The sequence below is a fragment of the Macaca mulatta genome, chromosome 10 (genome assembly GCF_049350105.2).
Source record: "Macaca mulatta isolate MMU2019108-1 chromosome 10, T2T-MMU8v2.0, whole genome shotgun sequence".
NCBI lineage: Eukaryota > Metazoa > Chordata > Mammalia > Primates > Cercopithecidae > Macaca > Macaca mulatta.
This window is the reverse complement of record NC_133415.1, coordinates 12,788,234-12,807,982: the sequence shown is the minus strand read 5'-3', so window position 1 is coordinate 12,807,982 and position 19,749 is coordinate 12,788,234. Positions and strand designations below refer to the sequence as shown.

The following is a 19,749-nucleotide window of genomic DNA, read 5'->3' as shown; positions in this document are numbered from 1 at the left end:
GCCACTCCATGTCACCCATCCTGCTCCCCAACACACTGAGCTGCTTCCTGGTCCCTGAACGTGCCATGATCTGCCACGCCACGCTTTGTTCCTCTGGCTAGGATGTCCTTCCTCCTTCTGCAGGCCCAGCACTTGTTGACGTAGCTTGGCGTCAGTCCTCTGCAAAGCTGTCCTCGGCTTCCCCAGGCAGTGCTTTATGTTCTGTTCGCACAGTCCTAGAGTGCAGCACTCGAGCTGTATTGCAATTAATTAATTTCCTGTCTGCCTCCCCCACTGGGCTGTGAGCTCACTAGGGGCACCTGTAGTCCTAGTACCCAGCATGAGGCTTGGCATAAAACCTGGGAGAGCCTCAGTGACTGTTATTGAATGAATTAGCGAATGCTCTGCTTGATGGGGAGGTCTGTGGCACTGTCATGTTTTAATTGGTGTGTGCCCAGGTTTTCTCTCAGGTAGAAAGGACCCCGGGGGTTCCTCTGCAGTGCTGGGGTCACGGGGTGGTGGCCTTTGTTAGGTGGGGTTCCTGGCTGGCTGGTTGGCACGCTGATTGGTCAGGACTCTCTCTCCTGCTGATGTCTGGGCTCTTGTCACCAGATGGGACTGAGTATGGGCTGAGTGAAGCTGACATGGAGGCCTCCTACGCCACAGTGAAGAGCATGGCGGAACAGATAGAGGCCGATGTCATCCTTCTGCGGGAACGGCAAGAAGCTGGGGGACGCGTGCGTGATTACCTGGTCCGGAAACGAGTAGGAGACAATGACTTCCTGGAGGTCAGGTGAGGAGGTCTCAGGACGGTTTGGGGTCCCCATTCTTTTTTTCTTTTCTTTCTTTCTTTTTTTTTTTTTTTATGAGATGGAGTCTCGCTCTGTCGCCCAGTCTGGAGTGCAGTGGCGCAATCTCGGCTCACTGCAACCTCCACCTCCCGGGTTCATGCCATTCTCCTGCCTCAGCCTCCCAAGTAGCTGGGACTACAGGTGCCCACCACCACGCCTGGCTAATTTTTTGTATTTTTAGTAGAGACCAGGTTTCACCGTGTTAGCCAGGATGGTCTCGATCTCCTGACCTCGTGATCCGCCCGTCTTGGCCTCCCCAAGTGCTGGGATTACAGGCGTGAGCCACCGCACCCGGCCGGGGTCCCCATTCTTCACGGAGGTTGGTGACTGAGCCTGTGGCACTCGGCATGTCAGCTCCATCCTTTCCCCTCCTGAGGAGCGGAAAGAAGTGTCCGGGTGTCAGGGGACGTGGTGGCTTCTTGCTCTAATTCTGCACTTCCCTGTCCCTTTGGAAGGAGCACAAGAGAGGCCAGCTGTGCATTCTGTGGTCATTCTCTGTGGGTTTGTTTCTTTTCCCTTCAGCCTGTGAGCCTGGAAACCAGGGTCATGGAGAAGAGCCTTTTGTGCCTCTGGTAGCCTTGCGGCTCTTCCTGGCAGCACCCGCAAGCTAGTGGGAGTTAAGGGAGATAGCTGCTGTGGGAGTCTGGACCCTTCTGATGACTCTTTAGCAGCAGCTCCAGGAACCTTCCCACTGTGCTCCTCCTGCTCAAGGAGGAGCTGTGAGCCGGAGGGGATCAGGGCAAGCCTGGACTTGCGGATCCAGTTACTGGGGTTGTGAGTGGTCACTCCACTTCACTCACGCACTAACTCTCACACAGATGTATGGGTTCATCTACATGCAGGGTAGCAGTGGTGGGCAACGTGGATGCTGGCAAAAGCACGCTTCTGGGGGTCCTGACACATGGGGAGCTGGACAATGGCCGAGGTTTTGCCCGCCAGAAACTCTTCCGCCACAAACATGAAATTGAATCTGGTCGCACCAGCAGTGTGGGCAACGACATTCTGGGCTTTGACAGTGAAGGCAATGTAGTGAACAAGCCTGACAGCCATGGCGGCAGCCTGGAGTGGACCAAGATTTGTGAGAAGTCCACTAAAGTCATTACCTTCATCGACTTGGCTGGTCATGAGAAGTACCTGAAAACCACTGTCTTCGGCATGACAGGCCATCTGCCTGACTTCTGCATGCTCATGGTGAGTGGGAGGCGCCCCAAGGAGGAGAGGCTTCAGCAGGGCTGCATGGGTCTGGTTATGTCCAAATCTGAACTGTTCTGAGACTGAGGCCTGTTGGTTTGGGGCTTTAACATCCGGTAAGGCTGGCAAGTTTTGCAGGGGTGCCCAGTCCTCTGAGTAATGGTCTTCTCAAGGCTTGAACCTTGATCTCTCCCATACATTAGGCTAGGGAAGGGATCCTCTTGGTAAAAACCAGGTACCCTTGAAGACCTGTCTTATTTTTTGCAGAGGCATAGAGGAGGGTTTCTCCTGGGGCTTACTTGTTACCTTCAGAAATGTTTTCTGCAGAGGATTGGGCTACTTTGAGGAGGTGACACCAGGTAGGTAGTACCTTCAGAGGGGGAGGCCTGGGGAAGAAATGGAGAAGACAGCCATAGGAGGCACAGGCCACATTCAAGAGGCCCTGAAGGGTGGCCTCCTGGAGCCTGGGAAGAGGATAGGCCAGTGCACAGCCCTTGTTGAGAGGCTCCTGTGTGTCTGGTACTGTGTGAGGTCTGATGATACAGCAATGAATGGGACTGTCCAGAGGCTCCCAAAAAGCTTAGGGTCAAGTGTGATTAAATTTTTAAGTAACTATTCCTGCTAGGAACATTAAAAACAACCAGGCCGGGCGCGGTGGCTCACGCCTGTAATCCCAGCACTTTGGGAGGTCGAGGTGGGTGGATCACGAGGTCAGGAGATCAAGACCGTCCTGGCTAACACGGTGAAACCCCGTCTCTACTAAAAATACAAAAAATTAGCCAGGTGTGGGTGCAGGCGCCTGTAGTCCCAGCTACTCGGGAGGCTGAGACAGGAGAATGGCCTGAACCCCGGGAGGCGGAGCTTGCAGCTAGCCGAGATCTCGCCACTGCACTCCAGCCTGGGCGACAGAGCAAGACTCCATCTCAAAAAAAAAAAAAAAAAAACCAAAAAAATTTTAAGCAGCTCATCTAATGGATTAACTGAGAAAGAAAGGGAGCAGAGGACTCCGTGTTGGATCCCATTGCTAAGCTTGCCTTTGTGAGCCACTGATCTTCCTCCCTGGACAGACAGTGGGAGTGCCGAGGGGAGTGGCAAGGCCTATAACCTTGTGCACATCTCCACAGCTTTCACAGCAGGAGGGAGCGCGGGAAGGGAGAGAGTCAGAGAGACACATGCCTTGAGTGTTCCCTTGGCAAGGCCTTCCCAAAACCCTTCCCCATTTCTCAATTCCTTCAGCTGCCTGTATTAATAAATGTAGTAAACATAAGCATCTGTTCATAGCAGACTTGATCAAGTTGCTGCACAAACACAGGTTCTCAAGCAAATTCTCCCCAAACTGGAGAGCCGTAAAGAGAGGCAGAGCATGCTGTGTGAACACTCGTAGGCTCTCTGCCTGAGGCTTTTGGGACCTCAGCATGCCTTCATTTTCCATGTCCTTGAATGTTGCAAAGGGCCATGACCAGCTTCTTGACTGGGCTGAGGAAAGCTGCTTGCCAGGAAGGGATCTTAGCAGAAGATCCAGAGGGTGTATTTGGGGAAGTTGTTGGGTTAATATTAAGAAGGGTACAGAAACTGATTGAGAATAAGCATTTTTCCAGCTGAGCTACAGTGAGTAAGACCAATTAATGGAAATGTCTTCACCCTGGACAAAATGTTACATATGTATTATCTGACTTTTTGGTTGTGATCCAAATATTAACATTTCTGCAGAAAACAATGAGATATTTCATTATAGTCCCATGGCATTCAACTTCTAGGAAAAAATATTTAAAATATATAGAAAACAGAGCCGTAGAGCACTCTCTTCTCCAGGTTGGGAAGAGCAAAAACAAATCTGTCTTGGGTTGGAATGGTGGCTAAAGGACATGGGAAGACATAGGGAAGACTGTGGAGGTGTCCTGGTGGAGGGAGGGGGATGTGCCAGCTGGGGTGACTCATCTGGGAGCCATGGAAACCCAGTGGGCATCTCCATGACACACTGGAATGGATAGGGCGCTGTGTAAACACATCATGGCAGTTTTTCTTTCAGATTTTCTTCTAGTTTAGTATGGTACAAAATAGTGAAAAGTTTCCTCCCAGAGGCAACCAGGATTTCCAGTTTCTTGTGTACCTGCCGGAGATATTTTGTACTCAGACTAGCAAATTTGCATATATACTCTCCCTCCAATTTTAAACCTTCAGAAAAGGTCAAAGAATAGTATAACGATTACCATAAACCCACCACTTAGATTCAGCAATCATTAACATTTTGCCATATTTATATGTATAATATATATATGGTGGGTACATATGTGTTTATATGTTTTTTATTTACTTAATTTTTTTTTTTTGAGATGGAGTCTTGCTCTGTCGCCCAGGCTGGAGTGCAATTGTGCGATATCAGCTCACTTCAGCCTCTGCCTCTTGGGTTCAAGTGATTCTCCTGCCTCAGCCTCCTGAGTAGCTGGGATTACAGGCACGCGCCACCACACCCAGCTAATTTTTAGTATTTTTAGTAGAGACAAGGTTTCACCGTGTTGGCCAGGCTGGTCTGGAACTCCTGACCTCCAGCAATCTGCCCACCTCGGCCTCCCAAAGTGCTGGGATTAGAGGCATGAGCCACCGCACCCAGCCCGATTTAATATTTTTTAAAGAGACAAAGCCTCACTCTGTCACCCAGGCTAGAGTGCGGTAGTGCGACTATAGTTCACTAGAAGCTTTCAAACTCCTGGGCTCAAGGGATCCTCCCATCTCAGCCTCTCAAGTACCTAGGACTATAGGCATGCACAACCACGCCTGGCTAATACTAATTTTTTTAGAGACGAGATCTTGCCATGTTGCCCAGGCTGGTCTCAAAACTCTTGACTTGAAGTAATCCTCCCACCTTGGTGCCTCCCACAGTGCTGGGATTACAGGTGTGAGCCACCCTGCCCAGCCAAGTATATATGTTTAGTTTTTTGTTTTTTGTTTTTTTTTTCTGAATCACTTGAAAATAGTGGAAATGTCTTCACCCCGGACAAAGTCACAATGTAGACATTGTGACTTTTCACTCCCAAACACTTCAGCATACAGCTCCTAAAAGTAACGCCTGTCTCCTACTGTTTTTACAATCAAGAAAATGAAGAATAGTTACCTAATATCCTCAAATATCTAGTCTGTATTTATATTATTTCAGATGTTTCCCAAATATCTTTCAGCTGCTTTTTTTAAGCCATGAATCAGTCACCACTTATCCCCCACCGCCTTTTATTTTCTTTGAGATGGAGTCTTGCTCTGTTGCCCAGGCTGGAGTGCCGTGGCACAATCGTGGCTCACTGCAACCTCCGCCTCCTGAGTTTAAGCGATTCTCCTGCCTCAGCCTCCTGAGTAGCTGGGATTACAGGCACCCGCAACCATATGCAGCTAATTTTTTTTTATTATTATTTTTAGTAGAGAAGGGGTTTCAGCATGTTGGCCAAGCTGGTCTCGAATTCCTGATCTCAGGTGATCCACCCGCCTTGGCCTCCCAAAGTGCAGGGATTACAGGCATGAGCCACCATGTCCAGCTGACCACTCACCTCTTTTTATGATAGCATTCTATATACAACTTACTTTTTTTTCCCCCTGTTAAAAGCATATTTTGGAGATTAGTTCATATCAGTAGATAAGAATTTTTTCCTTCTTTTGTACAGCACATTTCATACATGTGCCCTGATTTATGTAACTAGTCATTATGGTGATATTTGGAAACATTTGTTGTTACTGGAAGGATAGTAACAGTAATAATAGGTGCAGTTGCTTAAACACGTAGTTCATGCTAGTTGTATGCTGGACCCTTCATGTGTGTTGTGACATTTAAACATCAAGTGACCCTCTGAAGTGGATATTGTTATCCCCATTTTATAGATGGGGAAACTGAGGGCCAGTGATATTAAGTTGAATCCATTTTTTGTTGTTGTTGTTTATGAGACACAGTCTCGCTCTGTTACCCAGGCTAGAGTGCAGTAGCTCGATCATGGCTCACTGCAGCCACAACCTCCCAGGCTCAAGTGATCCTCCCACCTCGCCTCCCAAGTAGCTGAGACTACAGCGTATGCTGCCATACCCAGCTAATTTTTTTTTTTTTTTTTTTTTTTTACCGGGGGGGAAACGAGTTTCACTCTTGTTGCCTAGGCTGGAGTGCAATGGCGTGATCTCGACTCACCGCAACCTCCACCTCCCAGGTTCAAGCGATTTTCCTGCCTCAGCCTCCTGAGTAGCTGGGATTACAGGCATGTGCCACCATACCTGGCTAATTTTGTATTTTAGTAGAGACAGGGTTTCTCTCATGTTGTTCAGGCTGGTCGTGAACTCCCGACCTCAGGTGATACGCCTGCCTTGACCTCCCAAAGTGCTAGGGTTATAGGAGTAATCCTCTGTGCCCGGCCTTAATTTTTGTATTTTTTTGTAGAGACGGGGTCTTACCAGGTTGTCCAGCCTGGTCTCAAACTCCTGACCTCAAGTGATCTGCCTGCCTTGGCCTCCTAAAGTGCTAGGTTTACAGGCGTGAGCCACCGCTCCTGGCCTGGATTCACTTTGATGGCTCAAGACAGTTGTTTCCCTGACTGGGTTTATCTTTTTTATTGTTTGCAAGTCTCCTCCGATTTTGACACCCCACATCGTTGAGTCAGGGGTTAAAGTGATTTTTGCCCAGCCCAGCTTTCATCCACATCTGCCTTTGAGCCCCTGTGTCCACCCAGCAGCAATCTCTTTCTCTCTCGTCCTGATAATTCCTTTCTGTGTTGGGGCAGGTGGGCAGCAATGCCGGCATTGTGGGGATGACCAAAGAACACCTGGGCTTGGCACTGGCACTCAATGTACCTGTCTTTGTGGTAGTCACCAAGATTGACATGTGTCCTGCCAACATCCTGCAAGGTAAGTGAAGCCTCCAGCTAGCAGCAGCCGCTCTGATTAGTGCTGTCAGCTATGTGCCTCCAGGTGGTCTGCTACCACGGCTTTAGCCCAGAAACTTCTTTTCTTTTTTATTTTTATTTATTTTTTTTTATTTTACAATATGTTTATTTTTTTATGTGCTCTACATTGAACACTTCAGCAAAGAAAATAATTATAATAATTTCAAAATGCAATCCCTGGATCCAATAAATATTCTTTATAATCATGACACTAATCAATATCTAGAAATATATGTAGACAAAGTTAACTAATGAATAAAATAAATAAAATGACTACATAAACTACAAATTTCAGGCATGAGGGATCATGTATGATCAGTTAAGTCACTCTGCCACTTTTTAAAATAATACGATTCACATTTGCTCCAATCACATAAACGTTCATTTCAGGAGTTACATTTGACTGCTGATAACAACTGAAAGCTGTGATCTTTGTTAGCTTAAAAGAAAATTCAGTTTAATACAAACACATTCAAGATGAAAACTTTAGGACCCTTGATCAGAAGCTTTCAATGTGTGTTGCTCTACTTTGTTGTAGGCAAGATTCAAGTAAGGCTAAGACAGAAGAGTGTTTCCATTGAAGACATGATCTAAGAATTGCCTTCTACAGAGGTGAATTATGTTCTGTAGAAACTAGCTAGCTAGCCACCAAGACGTTACCAATAAAGGATTCCTTGTACTAGCAACTAACCATGCTTAAAAGGCCCTACCCAGTATTACAAAAATAAAACATTTAGAGTAATATTTATAAATACAAACACAATTGGTTCCTTGCCTTCTACAGATAGTCATCTATAAAATGATAAAAGGTTTCAACTGTGGTTCTTCTCTGGGGTGAGAAGGTGCAGATACATATGGGTGATCTACCGATTTACCTTCTGAAAGTACTCTTTGGAAGCAGCTGGATTTGGCTTGATTGCAGGAGAATCCGGTGTCCAGTTTGCTGGGCAGACTTCTCCATGGGTTTCTACATACTGGAACGCCTTCACCAAGCAGAGGGTCTCTTCCACGCTTCGGCCCACTGGGAGATCATTGATGCTCAAGTGCTTGATGACTCCATTGGGGTCAGTTATGAAGAGACCTCTTAGTGCAAGACCAGGACCTTCTAACAGCACACCGTAGTCTCAGGAAGTTTGCTTAGATCTGACAAGAGTGGGATGTGCATGTGGCCCAAACCACCATTCTTTCTTGGTGTATTTATCCAGGCAACTAATGTGGGAATCCACTGAGACCACAACAACTTCACAGTTCACATCGTGAAATTCCTTAGCTTTGTCACTAAAAGCAACAATTTCTGTAGGAAACATAAAGGTGAAATCCAAAGGATAGAAGAAGAGCACCAAATATTTCCCCTTAAAGTCATCAAGGCTTAGGTCTTTGAACTCTCTATTGACAATGGCTGTACCCTTAAATAGGGTGCATGCTGGGCGACAGCAGGTTCATGTTATGAGGAGCTGGTGCTAAAGAATTTTGCTTGACCAGAACCGGACCATAATATGTTTGTCAAGCTCATTCTTCCCAGAAGCAGCAGGGCTGCAGTGGCAGAAATGCCCCAAGGAATGGCACTCACATGTCGGAGCAGCCTTCCCACAGCAGCTGCCATCTTCAGTGCATGCAGGCGAAACTTGCTTTGTCTTGTACTTAGATCTTGGCCTGAATTTCCATCAGCCCAGAATCTTCTGCTACTTCCTCCCCTATAGTTCTTGGTCTGAGCACAGCCTAGAATTATCCTCTTCCTTGTTCCTTCTGGTTTCAAATGCAGAAATTTTGAGCTCCTGAATCTGGCATCTCTTTTCAGGTGACCTCAGGCAGAAGGAGTTGGGCTCTACCAGCTAAGCTGGATATATATGGGGAAGTTTGGACAGAGGGTCTGATTACCTTTTACCACCAAAGCTTTGACACAGGGTTGCAGGACTAGGCCTTTGTGCCTTTTTCCCTCACTGCTAAAGATTGTAGAAAAGTATCCTTTTGGGAGGCCTCATAATAAGGTCTCTGTAGACTTCTAAATGTCTAAGAGATCCTTTTTGTTGGATGAGATTTTTTTTTCCAGGAAATAGTGCATTCTGAGAACTGAAGTGTGAACTGAATTGTTTTTCTTGGGGACCCTCAAGTCACATGCTTACAGGAGGCAGGTCGTCCAGACATAAGAGAAATCTGCCAGGTTTCAGACGCAGAACCCTAGAAAAGAGGCCCCATCTATGCTTTTCTTACTCTAGCAGCACCCAAAGTTTTGATCCTCGTTTTTGCTTCTCCAGGCATTGTGGCATTTAATACTGGTCCATCTATCTGTGTCTGTCTCCTGCTTGCATCAGTAATGGGTGGACCCATCTTGCTCTGGAAGCCTGGCCAAAGAGAAGGTTGTGTCCCCCTAATTCTGTTCCATTTCACCCTTTAAGAAACCCTGAAGCTGTTACAGCGCCTGCTGAAGTCACCAGGCTGCCGGAAGATCCCCGTGCTGGTGCAGAGCAAGGATGATGTGATTGTCACAGCCTCCAACTTCAGCTCCGAAAGGTAACGGGTAGGGAGCGCACACTTCAGGCAGGCACCCTTGCAGGCAGGACCACAGTGAGTGATGGGCCTGGAGTGGCTGTCAGCTTGGGCATGAGGTCTCGTGAAAACACCACATCAACACCTGTTCCTATTCAGAGATCGGAAGAAATAGATGCTTCCGATCTTAGCCCAGGGTCTCCCAAGCCAGCATTGTTGCCCAGGGGCAATATCATGTAACCCAGATTGTGAGGTGCTGGCATTCCTGAGGTTGGCATCCTGGCTGAGACTTCAGTGTCCTTATCTGTGAAATGGGAATAACATTCCCTTCCCTGTAGGGCTCCTGTGAATGTTAGAAATGAATCATTAGAGCACTTAATGCCCTGCCTGGCTGATGGATGGTAAATATGCAGCCATTTTTGTAACTCAGTTTTTTATACTGTTGTTCCTCAAAAGCTCACTAATCATAGATAAGTTTTGGCATTTACTCATTAATGTGTTCTTTCATTCCATAAATATTTACTGGATGTTTGTTCTGCCAGACTCTTCATCTAGACGTTGAGGATTCAGAGTTGAATTGAACACAATCCTTGTCCTCAAGGGGTTCAGCTCCTTGGTTAGAGATGCTGTCTCGATAATGGTGAACTCTACCAATTTTGCCTCTTCGCCCAGAGCTTGGTCTATAGTGCCAGGCCCAGAGCAGCCTGGCTTTTTGCCTGTGCCTCTACCCTGATGTGGTCTTCAGTACCATCAGTTGGCCAGCAGAGGGGGCACGTTTCAGACAGCCCCATTTGAGCGTGTTGATACTGTCCAGTGCCTATTCTGTGCAGACACTATTCTAGGAGCTGTGGGGAATGTATAATTCCTGATCTCAAGGATTTTAATTCATTCACCCTGAGTAGGAGCGATAGAGACCATTTACAGGACTCCGATGAAAAATCAGAGGCAGTCATGTGTAACAGAGAAAAAGCTCTCCAGGAACTCAGAGGAGTCGAGTGTCCACCCAGGAAGGCTTTCACGGAAGAAGTGGTATTTGAGATGAGCTCTGAAGGGTGAGAGGGCCTGGTAGTTGCGTAAAAGGGAAAGAATTCAGGAAGGAAGGTCAGAGTGAGCAAATCCACAAGGGCAGAAAAGTGCCAAGGTTTTAGGAGAAGGGAAAGTTCCCTGGTGTGGCTGGAATATAGGAATTTGCGAGAAGTGAATCTGCAGAGATGGCTACAAGCCCAAGCAAAGGGCTGTGTGTGTTGGGAGAGGGATTTGGAGTGTCTTCTCTGCAGTGGAAAGGCGGTTAAGGATTTTAAGCAAGCATGCGTGTGCTTGAGGAAGAAGCAGTCATGAGGTTCTAAACTAGGGCAGTGGTGGAGGACAGAGAGGAGAGGACAGGTGTCAGAGACAGAACTGAGTGAGAGAAGAAGGCCTCAGAGCAGGGCTAGCCAGGAACTTGCTAGGTAGGGCAGAGAGGTCAAGCCCTCGGAAGAGGGAGAGGTGGAGTCATGAATAGCAGCATCTGCTCCTCGAGCCCTGTTGCTGCCCCTGCCCTGTGTCAGAGCAGAGCTAGCCTCCTAAGCGCCTCTCTCCTTTCTTCCTTCCTCTCCTCCCTCTGCTTAGGATGTGCCCGATATTCCAGATCTCCAATGTTACAGGCGAGAACCTAGATCTGCTGAAGATGTTCCTCAACCTCCTCTCCCCCCGCACCAGCTACAGGGAGGAGGAGCCTGCTGAGTTTCAGATTGATGACACCTACTCCGTCCCGGTGAGTGGCTCTGGGCAGGTGGCTGGGTAGGCATTTCCTACAGTGGCATCAGGGGGTGGGTCTGTGCTGGGGATGCACTTATGAGGCCAGGGTCTTCTCCTTGGCAGGGTGTGGGGACAGTGGTGTCGGGGACAACACTGAGAGGCCTGATCAAGCTGAATGACACACTGCTGCTGGGCCCAGACCCCCTGGGTAACTTCCTGTCCATTGCTGTCAAATCCATTCATCGCAAGCGCATGCCTGTCAAGGAGGTGCGGGGTGGCCAGACAGCATCCTTTGCGCTGAAGAAGGTGAGTAGCGATGATACTGAACACTCCCCTCAGACTCCATCATGCTAGGCTCTGGGCCAGATGCCTTACTTACCCACTCCAGTCCTCATGGCTGCTCTGCAAGATCGGGATTACTGCCCTCATTTTTACAGATGAGGAAACTGAGGCTCATAGCCCAGGGACTTGCTCAAGACCCACAGCTTATAAGTGCTAGAGTGAGGAATGCCTGCCTTGTCTGCTCTGTTCCTCCCTCTGGTGCCTGAGCAGGGTGGCCTGAGCTCAGTGGTGAGGTCAGATAGAAGTATCCTTGCTGTGGCCGGGCGCGGTGGCTCACGCCTGTAATCCCAGCACTTTGGGAGGCCGAGACGGGCGGATCACGAGGTCAGGAGATCAAGACCATCCTGGCTAACACAGTGAAACCCCGTCTCTACTAAAAAAATACAAAAAACTAGCCGGGCGAGGTGGCGGGCGCCTGTAGTCCCAGCTATTCGGGAGGCTGAGGCAGGAGAATGGCGTAAACCCGGGAGGCGGAGCTTGCAGTGAGCTGAGATCCGGGTCTCAGTCTTGCCTGGGCGACAGAGCAAGACTCTGTCTCAAAAAAAAAAAAAAAAAAAAAAAAGAAGTATCCTTGCTGTGCAAGGATCCTTCTACATAGGGCCATTGGGATCTGTGCCAAATCCTCTTCCCATTCAGCCTTCTATCTCCTGGGGTTTGGGGTGGGTTCTAGTTCTGGGGTCACCTACCTTTAGCCACCAACTAAATTAACCAGGAAAAGTAGGACTTTCTTCCCCACAGTGGTCAGGTCATGCTCACCTGTTCCTTCCCCGTGAATGCTTGCCTGCCTTTGCTTCCTCATTCGTCCTTCATGGCCCAGCAGCTGAAGTGCTGATTCCCGCATGAAGCCTTCCTGAACCCCAGTAGTAGTGTTGAGTCTTCCCATGGAGCACTGAGGCTGCTCGTGCTGTCCACCCTAGAAGACCTGTGGTCCAGGTGGTGAGGAAACCAGGCAGAGTTGGGGTGGTCCCTATCCCTAGAAAGACTCTTGGTCCCTGGGACCAGGGGTGAAATCAGAAGGCATCATTGTCCCTGAGGGCTGGGGCTCCCTCTTTCTTTCAGATCAAGCGCTCGTCCATCCGGAAGGGCATGGTGATGGTTTCCCCACGTTTGAATCCCCAAGCCTCCTGGGAGTTTGAGGCCGAGATTCTCGTCCTCCACCACCCCACCACAATTAGCCCGCGCTACCAGGCCATGGGTAGGTGTCTAAGGCCCTGCCAGCCCAGGAGGCCCTCGTGCTAGCTCCCCTCAGAAGGTGCTCCAGCAACCCAGGCCCCCTAGTTCCAGCTGCAGCTGGGTGGTGGGTCTCCTTCCTGTTTAGTGATGCCGTTCCTTCTGTTCCACCCATGAGCCACAGTGTTGATTCCTTCCCACAAACACTGAGGGCTGGGCTCTGAGGCCCAGACCTGTCCTCAGGGACCTCACATGCATTCCTTCAGCAAGGTCTGCTGAATGCTGCTGGGTGCCCAGCGGTGTTGCTAAGGTGCCGGGAACAAAGATGAGGTAGATGGGCAAGGATCCTTCCCCGCAGAAGCCCACAGTCCAGTGAGGAGGCGCATGTGCAGAGTGTGCTGTAATCCCAGGAACTCGGACCCTTGTCTGCACAGGGCCTGGGGGTGGGGGATGATGGGTGGGCATTAGCTGGAGGAAAATGTGGGAGATGGTAAGGCAGGATCAGAGCCAAGAGCAGGCTTCACGGGGGTCTGTAGCCCCAGAGATAAGCCCCCACCCCTCCACAGCTTAAGCGTATTTCATGCTTTCACTCACTGCCTCCCTTGTCCTGAAGCCACCAGGTGGCTCCAGCCTATCCTGACCTCTGGCTCCCTTGACAGTGCACTGTGGGAGCATCAGGCAGACAGCCACCATTCTGAGCATGGACAAGGACTGTCTGCGCACTGGGGACAAGGCCACTGTACATTTCCGCTTCATCAAGACCCCTGAGTACCTGCACATAGACCAGCGGCTGGTGTTCCGGGAAGGCCGCACCAAGGCTGTCGGCACCATCACCAAGGTATGGCCAGGGCAGACCTTGCCTGCCTCCAGGAAGCACTCAGGGGCCACCCTGATCACAGGGCAGAGGTTTAGTCATTGCCATGGGAGAGCTGGACCCACTGAGGTATAGCCTTGGTGCCATCTCTCTACTCCCTTAGAGGTATCCCATGGCCTCCTGTCTTGGGCAGTGGTGGTGACCATGGAGAGGAGAAGGTAGGGTTGGGGTATGGTTTTCCATAGAAAACTGGTGACGGAAAGTCTGGGCCCAGCCAGGCTCAGCCTCCAAGGTGCTATCACAGGTTCCTGTGGCCTCGCTGGGGCCATGCCTAAGGTCTCCTCTCAGAGCAGAGGTCTGGTTGGAGTGAGTGCAGGGGGTTATGGGCCTCAGTTCTCTTGGGGCTTAAGCTGTTTGTGTGTCCTGGACACTTGCCCACTGCAGACCTTACCCTGGGTCTTGGAGGGGCATTTGGTAGAGGGGTTTGACCCCTGCTCCGTACAAAGGAGGTACTGGCCCCAGCCTATCTGAGATCTTGGAATCAGTCTTTGGCTGACCTTGCCTCTAGAAAAGGCAAGGCATGGTCACCCTGGGGCTACAGATGTCCTCAAAGACCTGCATGCTCCTGGGACTGCTGAGTTTGGCCAAGCCTGCAGCAAACATTGTAATGTCCTCTGGGACTCACTGGGCTTCTTTTGTGCTTTGTATGAGAGAGAACTTGGGCCACAAGGGAAGATTGCAAGTCAGTCAGTTCTGGCTGACAGCTTTCAAGATTTCTGATAGCCAAACTTCAAATGTTTCCAGCTGATGAGACATTGACTTGGTCTCTTTGGGAGGCCTGGAGTTAACACTTGCCCTAGACTTTTGTTATGGGAGCAGCAGCAGGGTCCTGGGGCTGGAGCTGCAGCTCACGCTCTGAGGAGTCTCCACCAGCTTAGCAACGAGAGCCCAGAGCTCCACTTGCCAGGTTCTGTGCAGGCTCTGGGCTCTGGGGCCTGGACTGAGTGGGAGGTGGGAGCAAGGTTCACCGATTCCCCCGTAGGAACAACAGCTGTAGCAGAGAAGAGGATGGAGCCTTTCTGGGCTGGGCAGAGGCAGGAAGTGAGGCATGAGCCCAGGGCCATAGCAGTCCTGGGCTACTGAGCGGGGATGAGAATGCCTCTTCATCCCCACTGCCTCCTGTCATGTCCTTCCTGCCATCCGTCTTGCCCTGAACTGGCAAGATCAAGGAATGAGGAGTCCCTGGGAGAAGGGGGCTGGGGGTGGGGGGGTAGCCAAGCCAGTGCCACTGCCCTGCAGCTCCAGCCTCAGCCTCTCTCTATGGCTCCCACAGCTGCTCCAGACCACCAACAACTCCCCGATGAACTCCAAGCCCCAGCAGATTAAAATGCAGTCGACGAAAAAGGGCCCCCTGACGAAACGAGACGAGGGGGGCCCATCTGGCGGGCCAGCAGTAGGAGCACCCCCACCTGGAGATGAAGCTTCCTGTCTAGGGGCTGGGCAGCCAGCTGCGTCCAGCAGTCTCCAGCCTCAGGTGAGCGTGGGCCCCTCGTGGCTTTGGCATGGTGGTGGGGGCTGTGGCTTCTACCCTGATTTGGTGAGGGTGACATGTAGGCAAGCCTCAAGCTTGGCTACAAGGTCTCCTCAACAACTCTGGCACTGAAGTGCTCCTAAGTGTGAGGCATTTGTCTCTAGAAGCTATAAGGCAGTGCTTTCCAAATCAGGGAATACAGCCCACCTGAAACCAGTTTAATTGGCCCTAACTAGCATTTGGTTTTAATGAAATAAAACAGAACAGAAAAATGTCGAAGCTTCCCTTTCGTAGTAGGTCTTGCAAGTATTGCTGGTGTGAGTGTCCAGGTGATATATGTGTGCACTGCAGTCCAGCAGGTTTGAGAGACACTGCCTTAGAGGGTCCTCCTCTGTCCCGTCCCTGACGTGCACACATCCTGAAGGGCAGGTGGCCTTGGGATGTGCCAGTGAGCCTCTTACCCGGCCTCTCCTGCCAGCTGTCTCCTGCAGGCACTCTCCTGGCGTTTTGAAGGCCTGGTGCCCCTTGCACCCCTCTCCCCAGCATCTTTCTCCGTTGTCCCCTCATTGGAAAAGGAGGCTATGCCTGGATCTGTCTGTCCATTGTGTTATCTGTCTCCTATTGGGTCTTTCCTCTGGTTCGTTCGCTTCCTTTCTGTCTCTCCTGCTCTGCTTTGTGCTTCTCTGAACATCCGCTTCTCACACCCTCATCACATGTGTCCTACCCACCCTGTTAGGAAGGCAGGGCAGGCACTGGCTCCATTTTAGAGACAGAGGGGAGGTGTTGCATGCAGAGTGGCCCAGGAAATTCCTGAGCAGGCTGGGGTGAAGACAGACCACGCTGCCTGCTCATGCATCTTCCGTCCCCCTCTCCCTGCTGCTCAGCCCCTCTGCTCTCTGGCCCTGCTCCTGATGGGCCAGTGCTTCTCAAGCTCCTTCTCTCTCTTTCAGCCTAAGCCCAGCAGTGGAGGCCGGCGACGAGGGGGCCAGCGCCACAAGGTGAAGTCCCAGGGGGCCTGTGTGACTCCTGCCAGCGGCTGCTGAACCTTCTCCTGGCCCACCCCACCACCCAAGGGGTCATCATACTCTGGCCACCGCTCCACCAGATGGGCAGAGCAGCTATGACCGCCACCCAGCCCTCCTGCTCAGGCCACAGCCGGAGCCTCCGCATTGCCCCCACCCCCATTTTCCAGGGGGGTTGTAATTTATAAGCTGAGGAAGGCAGCCAGACCTGGAGGACTGACCATCTCCCACTGTCCTCCCCACCTTCTTCCTCACTCTCACATTTTTTGTACATCTGGGCCCTTAGTTTTTATTCTGTTTATTATATGTCTCTGTCTCTCTCTATTGTGTGTGTGTGTGTGGTGCAGGAGTGCCACCCCCAGGGCCATATCAGCCTCTCTTTTCTTCTCCACGGCTGCCTGTCTGCATGTCTGTCTCTTTGAGAATCCTCGGGGCCGTCAGGGGATGTCAGGAGGGGAAGGAGCCGCTCTCCTATCTTGCTGCTCCTCTTGGCACTCAGGGGCCCCTTCCATGGAGACAGACTGGGTGGAGGGGCTTCTGGGATTTGGTGTCTGCTGCTGCCAGAGCAGGAACCCACAGTCTAGGACTTGGGCATTTTAACAGAGAGAAAGTAGTGGCTTCTCCTTTACTCTCTCCTCCTTTTTCCCTTTAAGCCTGCAAACAGGTCATCATGCCAAAAGCTCTCTGGTTATAACCTGGAGACACGTGGAGGGGAGGAGTGATGGGATTGTAGGACTCTCCCCATCCCGGGCCCGGGCTCTGACCCTGACCCTGACCCTGGCCCTGGCCACCGACCCAAAGACAGCTGGTGGGTTTCCCCTTGGAGACAATCCTGTGTTTGCCTGGGCCAGCCCTGGCTGCCCTCAGCTTTTGCTGATCTGCCCGGCCTGGAGCCTCCCCTCACCCCGCTTCTTGTTGGGCCTCAGGCACTGGTTACCAAAAGGGTGTCTGGGTCTGCTCAGGATCATGTTTTCTAGCACCTCCTGTTGGAGGGGTGGAGGGATGTTCCCCTGAGCTAGGCTGAGACTAAAACCCCATCTTCCCCATCACGTCACCTCCGTGGCTGCTACAGGAGCACAGTAGTGAGGCCTGAGCTCCAGGTTTAAAAGACAACTGGAGCATGGGGAGGGCAGGTAGGGGTTAGTGAAAAGACACTTCCAGGGTTAGCACAGAGCATTTAGCCCTCTGGAAGAACCCCTGCCTGGGGTGGGACTGTGCAGGCCAGAGAAGGGGGCATGGGCCTGAACCCACCTGGACTGACCTCTGCACTGAAGCTACAGATGTAGGGTAGGCTGGTGGGCGGGGGTGGTTCCTTCTCTAGCCGGGGCAGACACCCAGCTGGCTGGGTCCTTCCTCAGCCTTGCCTCCTCCTGTCCCCCTTTCCTTTCCTCCTGCTTGCGGACTGCTGGTCCCCTCTCCTCCCCTCCTTCCAGCTGTTTCTAGTTACCACCTACCCCGGCCATGGACTGATCAGACCAGCATTCAAAATAAAAGTTTGTTCCAAGTTGACAGTGTGGTGCTCCCTGCCCAGCCCCTCCAGGTGGAGGTGCTGCCACGGGAACGCAGTTGCTCTGCCTGCCCTGGGGCCCCTGGCAACAGCTGGGAGCAGGGTAGTGCTGTGAGGAGCCCAGCTTCCCCGGTCAGGCAGGCGTGGCTTCCGTGTTCAGGCTCCCTCACCAGCTGGTGACACGGGACAAGCTTACCAACCTTCTCTGAACCTCAGTTTTCTCATGTACAAGAGGCAAAGCCATACATCAAGGTTGTGTGGACTCAGAGAATGTGAGGCCCTGGGGTGTGCTGCACACAGGAAGGGCTTGCTCAGTGAGTGGTCTGCACGCCGTTAGCCACCCTGCCACCTCTGTGCCCTGGGCAGGCTCGAAAGGAGAGCTGTGGCCGAGACTGCCAGGGGTCTCGCACGCTCCTGTTGACATTCCCAGCAACTGCCCCTGAGGTCGATGTTGTGTTTTTCTTTTTCTTTTTGTTTGAGACTGAGTCTCGCTCTGTTGCCAGGCTGGAGTGCAGTGGCATGATCTCTGCTCACTGCAACCTCCACCTCCCAGGTTCAAGCGATTCTGCCTCAGCCTCCTGAGTAGCTGGGACTACAGGCGCACGCCACCACGCCCAGCTAACTTTTTGTATTTTAGTAGACACAGGGTTTCACCATGTCAGCCAGGATGGTCTCGATCTCCTGACCTTGTGATCCGCCTGCCTCAGCCTCCCAAAGTTTTGGCATTACAGGTGTGAGCCACTGCACCGGGCCTGTTCCGTTTTTCTAGTTAAGGGAACTGAAGCTCAGAAGTGTCACCAGCAGGTGTACATTCCCGTGCCAGCCTTGCCACCCGGCTTTTCCCAGGCAGGCTCCTGTGTATCCGCTGGCCCCAGCCCAGTCCTCTGTCTCTAGGCTGCTTCCCTCCTGCTGTCTCTCCTGACTCTGGCCCTGCTTACAGGGCCACTACTTGCTGGTGCCTCCATAACAAGCCTCTGGCATTGAGCCCCCGGCATGGGAGGGGCTGTGGGGTCTGGCTTTCCACAAGGCTTAGCCATGGCAGAACCTCATTTTAACTCTTTGCCCCTACAAGCAGCAGTACTTGCCAGAACCATTCTTGGGATTCAGGAGCTCTGGCGACCACCTTGGCCTCTGGCCGTACTCAGGAGGGTGGGGTTGGATTTGTGTAGCTGCCAGGCCCACACCTGCCAGCAGGGGGCTGACTGGATCCATGCTTTACTGTGTTTAACGGGGGTAGCGGGGTCCCTACAGCCCTCCCAGCTAAACATTTGGAACAAAACACCAGCCCTTTTGTAGCAGATGCAGAATAAAATTGTTAATCCAATCACCTCGAATGGCAAGGCCTGACCCTTCTGTGTGTGCAGCAGGTGTTTGTGGCGTCCTTCCCAGGAGTAAGGCCTGTGATTGATGGTGGGATGGGGATGTCCAGACCCCTGACTCCATAGTCAGGACTGTTCTGGCTTATCGGCCACCCTGGCACAGAGAAGGTCACAGGAATGAATATGCCATGCACAGGGGCAGCATAAATTTAGTTGGGTTGGGGGAAGTACTGTGGAGCCAGCAGTGTGAGGGCTGTGCTGTGAGGACCCAGTAGGATTTGAATGTACAGATGGGCAGAGGGCACGTGCCCAGCCCAGGCTCTGGGCTATTGCCACAGTGTGTGGCAACTTTCAGGGGCTTGCTTATTGGTGCTGCACGGGGACGTCTCCTTTGTTGAGATGGTGCCAGAGGCAGAGCAGGTGTTAGGGAAGGGGAGTGAGCACAGGACCAGCTGTCTCCCAAGAGGCTGAGGCATTGGCCAAGGCTTTGGGGGCTGGATTTGTGCCCCACCCAGCTCCTCTGTTGTGGCTATCTCCACAGCCCTCCCTACTGACTGGGTTCCTGACTTTGTTTTCTCAGCCATGATGAGGAGCAGCCCTGGGCCAGGTAACACAGTGTGAGAGGCTCCAGGGTCAGGCTATAGAACCACCCGAACCAGGTCTGGGGAGCTATCTGTGGGAAAGGTCAGGGCCTGTTTTTCTCCTCGACTTGGCAGCTGCTGGCTGTTCAAGGGACCTACCTCCTTGTCCCTTCCCAGCCACAGGTCCAAGAGGCAAACAGCGAATTCCCATGGAGGAGAATCACTGTACTCCAAGCGGACATGGCCGGTAGGTAAGTGTAACTTTTTCTGCTGCTGTTCAGTGGCACTGAGAGACAGGAAGGCACCCC

At 51.5% G+C, this 19,749-nt stretch overlaps 1 protein-coding gene and 2 pseudogenes across 4 annotated transcripts in view; 2 read left to right on the top strand and 1 right to left on the bottom strand.

Moving 5' to 3' along the window:
* GTPBP1 (GTP binding protein 1) overlaps positions 1 to 19,749 on the top strand; it is a 66,319-nt gene that overhangs the window by 10,071 nt on the left and 36,499 nt on the right. For 2 of the 4 annotated variants that reach the window (XM_077948317.1, XM_077948318.1), the window contains exons 3-12: positions 592 to 772; positions 1,673 to 2,021; positions 6,770 to 6,893; positions 9,328 to 9,442; positions 11,027 to 11,171; positions 11,279 to 11,461; positions 12,557 to 12,692; positions 13,327 to 13,505; positions 14,815 to 15,015; positions 19,619 to 19,692. In XM_077948317.1, the coding sequence (XP_077804443.1) occupies positions 592 to 772; positions 1,673 to 2,021; positions 6,770 to 6,893; positions 9,328 to 9,442; positions 11,027 to 11,171; positions 11,279 to 11,461; positions 12,557 to 12,692; positions 13,327 to 13,505; positions 14,815 to 15,015; positions 19,619 to 19,692 (1,687 nt within the window). Of the gene's footprint in view, positions 1 to 591; positions 773 to 1,672; positions 2,022 to 6,769; positions 6,894 to 9,327; positions 9,443 to 11,026; positions 11,172 to 11,278; positions 11,462 to 12,556; positions 12,693 to 13,326; positions 13,506 to 14,814; positions 15,016 to 15,962; positions 18,869 to 19,618; positions 19,693 to 19,749 lie in introns of those variants that run through there. The other 2 variants (XM_015150327.3, NM_001266496.1) reach the window with 2 other exon arrangements.
* Positions 7,668 to 8,534, bottom strand: LOC144331672 (thioredoxin-dependent peroxide reductase, mitochondrial pseudogene; annotated as a pseudogene).
* On the top strand, positions 18,235 to 18,868 carry LOC144331562 (uncharacterized; annotated as a pseudogene).